This window comes from Trachymyrmex septentrionalis, unplaced genomic scaffold (genome assembly GCF_001594115.1).
Source record: "Trachymyrmex septentrionalis isolate Tsep2-gDNA-1 unplaced genomic scaffold, Tsep1.0 scaffold14, whole genome shotgun sequence".
NCBI lineage: Eukaryota > Metazoa > Arthropoda > Insecta > Hymenoptera > Formicidae > Trachymyrmex > Trachymyrmex septentrionalis.
In genome coordinates, this window is record NW_017304543.1 from 2,421,818 (window position 1) to 2,430,060 (window position 8,243).

At 30.1% G+C, this 8,243-nt stretch overlaps 2 protein-coding genes across 2 annotated transcripts in view; one reads left to right on the top strand and one right to left on the bottom strand.

Moving 5' to 3' along the window:
- Positions 1 to 4,065, top strand: part of LOC108745461 (heparan-alpha-glucosaminide N-acetyltransferase) — a 6,693-nt gene extending 2,628 nt beyond the window's left edge. Inside the window, exons 4-11 of the mRNA XM_018481624.1 lie at positions 184 to 346; positions 702 to 906; positions 1,082 to 1,249; positions 1,604 to 1,737; positions 1,816 to 1,985; positions 3,026 to 3,200; positions 3,388 to 3,500; positions 3,858 to 4,065. Coding sequence (XP_018337126.1) covers positions 184 to 346; positions 702 to 906; positions 1,082 to 1,249; positions 1,604 to 1,737; positions 1,816 to 1,985; positions 3,026 to 3,200; positions 3,388 to 3,500; positions 3,858 to 4,039 — 1,310 coding nt within the window. The 3' untranslated portion in view covers positions 4,040 to 4,065. The remainder of the gene's footprint in view (positions 1 to 183; positions 347 to 701; positions 907 to 1,081; positions 1,250 to 1,603; positions 1,738 to 1,815; positions 1,986 to 3,025; positions 3,201 to 3,387; positions 3,501 to 3,857) is intronic.
- Positions 4,066 to 4,833: 768 nt separating this feature from the next.
- Positions 4,834 to 8,243, bottom strand: part of LOC108745612 — a 13,429-nt gene continuing 10,019 nt past the window's right edge. The window contains exons 12-13 of the mRNA XM_018481875.1: positions 6,078 to 8,207; positions 4,834 to 5,061 (exon numbers count right to left, since the gene is read on the bottom strand). Of these exons, the coding sequence (XP_018337377.1) occupies positions 6,296 to 8,207 (1,912 nt within the window). The 3' untranslated portion in view covers positions 4,834 to 5,061; positions 6,078 to 6,295. The remainder of the gene's footprint in view (positions 5,062 to 6,077; positions 8,208 to 8,243) is intronic.

Genomic DNA, 8,243 nt, shown 5'->3' on the forward strand with positions numbered 1-8,243 from the left:
TTCTTTACTTGTCCCAGTTTCTTTACAAAAATTTATAAAATAATAGTTAATTTTATCAATTATTATTTATTATTCGACAAAACAATTATCGCTATTAGAAACATTTTTTTATTTAACTATGCTAATAAAAAAATATAAATTTTAATAAAATCTGTATATATTTTTTAAATAATATTTTTACAGAACTTTTCGTTACTTTGGGAGTAATTATATTTATTTTATGTGGTATATCTGCTGGGAGATCTTTATGGCATATGATCACAAAATGCGTTATAGGTGTCAAGGATGAATCAAATAATGAAGAACTAAAAAAACGTCGCGTAAAAGCAATTGATACATTCAGAGGGTATAAATATATTATTAGATATTATTAAATGAATTAAAAAGTAATAGCTATTTTAATAATGACATTTCTAAATGACAATGTTGTTTCAAATGTTAATTTATTGTGTAGTATTAAAAAAAAGGTTATTTTTTTTAAGCATGTATATTTAAATTTGTTTGACAAAATTTACATTTAAAATTATTTTGATAGAATAAATGATGAATGAAAAATTATTAAGTGTATGCAAGGTTTTAGTCTTTTTTCTTAAAATTTGCCTTTTTGTTTTCACAATATACAGGTAGGTCGAAATACAAGCGGGATCAGTATAACCGAGAATTTATTATACAATATTAACACAATTGCTTATATGATGCAGGACCAGTACTCTTTTTATGATTTTTGTTAATGATGGCTCTGGTACTTATGCCGTATTGGAACACACAATTTGGGACGGCATGTTACTAGGAGATATAGTATTTCCTTGTTTTATATGGATTATGGGTGTTTGCATTCCTATAGCTTTATCGGCGCAGTTAAAGCGTGGAGTTTCTAAGCTTCAAATCAGTTATTCCATTTTAAAGGTAATTGTTACGAGAAGAAATATGAAAAATATAATTTATACACGTTAAAACGTATTAATTCGCTTAAAAAAAGACATTGAAAATGTAAAAAAAATGCAGTTCGGTATATTTTTTATCTTAATCTTAATAATATTTCTAATTTCTGTTAATATGCAATATCTGTTTTTTGTCGCAGAGAAGTTTCCTTCTATTTCTGATAGGTGTTTCGCTGAATACATTAGGAACAGATGCGCAAGTGGAAAATATACGGATATTTGGAGTTCTTCAACGATTCGGAGTTACTTATCTAGTCGTTAGTCTAGTGTATCTCTGCTTTCCACCCCAACAATCAAAAATTCTTCGGGTATGAAAGTATTAAACATTTTTGTAAATCCTGTAATATAAATATATATTATATTATATAGATACGTTATGTTCTTTGAATGCTGTGATATTCTTCTTTCGCATTTACATGCGATATCGGACATGAAATATCGGAACAAAATTTACATATTAAATAATTATCTATGAAAAGATTAACGAATGGTTATAGTTGTTATTGTGTGAAATAACATGTTTCTATAATTTAACAGATATTATTTATACCTTAACAATAATAACAATATAATATATGCAATTCTTAACTCATAAAAACTCTAATGTGTAATTTGATAATGTATGAATCACAGATAGCAACATAAATTCTTCATACTTACAGAACCCATCGCCGACTTGGATAATGCGGAAAATGCAAGACATATTAAGTCTTTTGCCACACTGGTTTGTAATGCTGATTTTAGTAATTGTACATTGCGCTTTAACGTTTTGTCTTCCAGTTCCTGGATGTCCCACGTATGTACCTTAACTTTTCTAATTTTTTAATGTTATTATTTATTATGTAAGTGAGTCTTATATTGATCTTATTTATAGTGGATATCTTGGACCGGGTGGAAGGCATGAAGATGGTAAATATTTTAACTGTACTGGAGGTGCAACTGGATATATTGATAAAACTGTACTGACTTTAAACCATATTTATCAGTATCCAACTATCAAGTCTGTTTATGGATCCAGTCCTTTTGATCCCGAAGGAATTTTAGGTAACTTTTGTTGTTTATCATTACAGTTATAAACATAATTATTAAAATATATATTATGTATTTAATAAAACACATAGTAGAACGTTCCCTGGAACCACTAAATATTCTTTTAATGATAGGTATTTTAGCCAATATAAAATCAATCTTTTTTGTAGCAAAAGAAGATCATAATTTGTTGCAGTTTTGTATTTTATCCTTCACGTTAAAGCAAATTTAATTTTTAGCTGATTAAATAATCTATTCTGAAAAGCACATCGCTATAGTTTTGGAACACTTTTTGTGTTTCTAAAATATGTTTGATATATTTTCATAATCTCATGGTATTTAAGCTTGTGGAAAGCGATAACTGAACTTATGTTTATAAAGAAATAAATGTTATTGTTAGTTTACATCCGCACATCCACATCCGCTGTTACTTTAAGTTAAGTAATATCTTAAGATACTAATACGACTCTGTGATTTTTTTATGACATCTTAAGAATATTGTAATATTCAATCACAGGATTATATTAACGTAAGAACAAACTTTATACTAATTTTTTCTTTAAGCTTGATGGAAATGATATATATGTATTACAAAATTTATTGTAAAAAATCACTTGTTAACTGGTGTGTTTCAAAACCGATAATTTAATCGGCGCGTGGTTTGTATAGAACTAGATAGATATATATAAATTCACTCTGGAATATTATTACGTATGATGTACAAAGCTTTAGTTTTGAACTAAAAAATCATTTTGCTTCTTAGTTATGTTTTCATATATTGGTCTATAATGTTATTATTGTTTATTGTTTTTATAAATATTAAAAAAAAAAATATTTTAAAATTTTTTAGGTTGATCTTATTTCAGCATTAAAAAAGTAAAATGGAAAAATAGCGCGAAATTGTTACTTTTTAAGTTACAGTAATCATAACGAATTACTTTTGAGAATCAGTAACTAATAACAGTTATAACTAGTTACTATTTTAAATCAGAATTAAACACATTAAGAATAATTACTCATTTTTCAAAAGTAACTTTCTCTGTATATTTTTCTAGGATGTCTTACAGCGATATTTCAAGTATTTCTAGGTGTACATGCTGGTACAATTTTGATGTTATATAAAGACTGGAAGGATCGTGTTATGAGATGGCTTTTGTGGGCAGTGTTTTATGCTTGTCTGGGATGCGCCTTTCATTTCACTGACACTATACCTGTTAATAAAAATTTGTGGTAAAGTATTAAAATCCAGTTCTATTATAATAAAATTTAGTTCTAATATAATAAAATTTAGTTCTGTGTTATTTATTTACTATAAATTTATTTATTATAAATAGCAGTTTACGCAATTTTATTTTAATACAGAATTATAAAAATGATCATAATACTAATTTTTCTGTGAATCGATATAATTACGCAGGTCTTTATCATTTGTATTCGTTACTACTTCTTTTTCTCTGGCTTTTCTTTCTGGTTGTTATTTGCTGATCGATGTTACTGAAGTTTGGCGAGGTGGTCCTTTCAGAATTCCCGGTGAGTAGCCATACGTTTTGTTTTTAATTTACTCTTAAACTTTGCCGTTAAACGTATTGATATGCAGCTAAAAATAATTCAAAAGGCATGAAATTATGAAATAGAGGTTTCAAAATATTAATATATAAAACATGAAACTATGAAATAGAGATTTAAAAACATTAGACGAAATTAGAAAATTTTTTCTATGTTAATTAAAATAAATCACATTTAATTTTCTATTTAATTATAAAACCAGTTTTTAAATTACGTTAGCGGCAAATTAAATATAGAATTTAGAGTTACAATATTATAAAGAAAGAACGTGTTTTTAGCATTTTTAACATTTTTATTATGTTTTAACCATTATTAATTCAGGCATGAATGCACTGCTATTATATGTGGGTCATAGTATGTGTTATGAAATCTTTCCATTCCATTGGAGGATCGGCGCCATGGACAGTCGTGCTTTATGTTTATTTGAATCAATTTGGGTAGTAATCCTTTGGGCTATTATAGCATATATTATGCATCGTAAACGAACATACATCACACTTTGAATATATCTGTTTATAATACATTATTACACACATATTTTCAATTTAATTCACATATAAACAGACTGTTATGTTTATATTTATGAAATTAATAATTACATATGAAATAAATAAAATTAATTATAAGAAATTATATGAAAATATGAATTTAAAAATTACATACAAAAAAAATATATATATAATGTAGAACTTGTTTACAATAAAGTGCAACTTTTAAATTTAATTAATAATATATTATTATATAATATACGTATATACGTTTTGTATGTGAAACTGCAGGACACATTGCGTTCTTGAGAATAAACAAGAAGATATTTATTAGCATTATCAATATTATAAATAATTTATTTTACAACTTGGATGAGTAATACAGTGATAGCTTCAGGTAACAAGATTAACAATATATATGTATACATATGTACGTTTACACATATATTTTTACAAATTATGATTAATATTTTTAAAAAGAGTGTTATTACAATTTCTGTAACGATCCATTCATCTTAAATAAACAAACCACGTGCTCATGGTCACATAATATAACATACATATTGCGACGTGTCGACGTAGCCAATCTACTGTAGTAAGCCGTTTAACATTTTTTTTCTTAGGAAATTAATTAAGAAATTTTGAAAATTAATATAATTCATTATAATTAATTGAAATTTCAAAAATGAGTTTAAATTAAATATTTGAAAAAATATTACACAGGATACAAATATATATTCAATACATATAATAATAATTAAAAACAGAATCTATTATATTTTCATATATTTTGGAAAGAATTATATGACACAAGATTCTATTTAATTCGATATTGAAATAATTTATATTAGCGATTTGCAGCCCACTTTAAAGAAAGCCACTTTAAAGAAGCTTTGATTTTTATCGATGGATCAGCAAACGGCGATGTAAGTATTATGGATTATTGTAAACAAAATAGAAAAAAGCGCACTAAACAATTTGACTTTGTCTAAGCAGAATTTCACCAATCATTTCTCAGTAATCAGTTGCATCAGGACCTGAAAAATAAGGAATTATATTTTTTAAGAACAATCTTTATATTGTTAATTTACGAAAAAAAAACAAAGTTAAAAACTATATACATATTGTGTATAAATTATGTACAAATTATGTTGTTTAAATTAAATTTAAAAATTTAAGAATTTTGTATGTGTGGGGGTGTGGTTTATGCGTATATGATGTGTGTATGTAAATAAGTGAGTGTACATGTGTATATATGTATGCATATATATATATATATATACATATATACAATACATACATATATACATATATAATTCGGTTATATCTTTTCGTCCGCTACTCTTTTCTCTCTCTTATAATTTCTTTACTTTGTACATTCACATAAAATTTAATATAAAATAACTGCAAAAGTTATTGTATTTGGTATACGTCAAACTGTCGAATAATTTCTTCCGTCACACTGTTTATCCGTTTCTCGAATATTTTAAACTCAAATAATTTCATTTGTGTTTCTTTATCAGTATTAGTTACAACATGCATAAAGCAATCAAGCGTTGATAATCTAACTTTCTGCGAAATACAAAAACAGAAGAGAGAGATACAGAAAGAGAAAACAAAAGAAAAATAATAAGGGAAAAGATTACATGCGTCTATAATCGAACAATAAGGAATACAAAAAAAAATAATCAAATCTCCGTATTCTTAACACTTTTTACGTTTTTTTCTCTCTTCTTTCCTCCGCGTCCCTATAACTTTACATTTCTCACATAAAATATGTAATCATACGCAGAATAAAAAAATCTCAAATAAAAAACGAAAGGTACGCATATACAATATGTCAATAACTATTTTTATATTCTACGCATATTATGTATTATTGAAGTAAGAATAGGTTTTAAAAAGAAGTGTTAAAAATAGGATGATTAATCGCGAAATGTTACAAATATAGAGGTTTAACTATATAATAAATGATAAAAACGAAAAAAAGGAAAGTGGGAAATCTGGAGAAGAAATCAAGAATGATACACGAATATATGGAAACGATATGTACCGATAGAAAAAAAAATCACGTAGCCCGTAGAGCACCTTGGGCATGCTCAGCCCTGTCTTGTGAAGAGAATCGAGAAAAAAATATGTCCGTGGATCGTGGAGAGCGGTTGCTCACAGCGGCAAACACACCGGCCTCATTCTGCCTTAGGGCCATCAGCAATAGTTGGTTTAGTATTCGCATAAGGACATCGGGATAGGAGGAATCACCGACGAATGTCGTTAGTTTTGGTCGATTTGCTGTGCCAGCAGGGCTTGCGGCACGCTTTTCGTACTCTTGATTCTCGGACACAGTACGTTCACCTTGTAGGTCCAAAAGGGCGTCTTACTGTTGAGGGTCTTGAAAGCTAGAGAAGGCATAACATCGTGCTCCTGTGGATTAGGTAATTTCGTGTTTTTCCAAGTCAGAAAATACGAATTATCCTTTGAAGGAATTTCCGGCTGGTACGCCGGATGGTGGACCTTACCGTCCGATAAACTCACGGTATTTCCATTCATTGCTGTGTCGTGAAATTTTCGACAAGATTGCTCGTGAATAGGCGAATATTCCGGAGATGTTAAACCGCTGGAATAGTTGGAGCAATAACTGTCATCGTAGTTGAACGTGTTCGTCTTAAGCGGTAAACTGAGATATTCCTTTCTATAGGGATCTGTTCTGGTACAGTCAGATAAAATAGAATCGTCGTTCAGAAGCCGAAAGAGTCGTGAGTGCGTTTGCGTTCGTTGATACTTCTTTTGCTTCTTCGTAATGGTAGACTCCGAATCTGTATCGATCTCACGACACTCTGTGTCGATCTCAGATATCATTCGACTTGTATCAGAAGTAACTCCACTGTCCTCATCATCGGTATCCTCGCGAGAATCTTGGATACTCAACAAGTATTTCGTATCTGTCTGACGGACTTCTTGTCTGTCAGTGTCGACACATCGATCATCATTGACTATTACGCAACAATCCTTCTGATTTGTTTGATTTGTATCGACAGTTTGAAGTGTTTCAAAATTTTGCATCCAGGAACGTTCGGACGCAACAAGCTTCGACTCAATGATATTGTCAACGTCAATGGATCCGAAATTATTACAAGCAGATTCTCCTTGGCTATAATTTTCATCGTTTACTGATCCCTCCCTAATGATTTCCGTATCTATTTCCGATTCAGAAGCGGTACAATCATCATTCTTCGGCGCTGATTCCACGACGTTTATTCCGTTACATTCTGTTTTTGTAACTGGGAATTCCGCCTCCGTGTTCTGTTCTTTGCAGTTAGTTCCGCTAACGTTCGTTGAATCTTTCTTGAAAGTGAAATCCACATGCGGTACCGCGGTCTCGATACTCGCCTCATTTTTCGTGCTTTCTGCTACGCCTGTCGCGTCTGACACGTGTCTCTTCACAGTAAAATTCACGCTGGTGTCATTGCTAATATGAAAATTCGCGCTAACATCATCATCCTCATCATTTTTAGCGGAACATCCACCACAAGATCTCTCTGCCTTTATTTTACTGTTGCCGACCGTCACAGTGGTGATGTCTTCATTGTCCTCGGACACAGAAAATTTGAATTTTAGAGGCAAACTCACACTAACCATTGTAGCTTCGGCATCGTCAGACGGATCGTCAGTCATCTCGAAAGAAGCTTTATTCTGTTCATCGATCTTCTTCTTATTCTCGCAATAAAGACTCTCAGAACTCAATCGTTCCACATCCTCGTAAATTATGCTTAATTGATGAGGAACGACGTTGTCAGTTATCAAGCTCTCTTGATCACATTGCTCCGTATTCGATACGCGACTACTTACAGAATTCATCTTACTAGACTCTTCTAGAGTAGAAAAGTCGAGATTACTTTGATTATCCATGTCACTCTCTTCGTTACATCCCTTCGACTTTGATGTAAAATCCTGTTTTAACGTTGTGCAAAAATTTCGATCGTATGGATAATCATTTTTCTTAAAAAATATCTTGTCACCGTGAGAACTACTTTCGGAATTGCTTTGAGAATGTCTACATGAATTATCGACATTCGAGCATTCCGAATAAGCAGTGGGATCGACATAATTCTCACTGGAAGAAATATTAGGCGGATTTATACCTATTGAGTAACCTTCATATGAATCCGAATCACTATTGGACAATGTATTATTGGAAGTAGTATCATTACAATATTTCTGG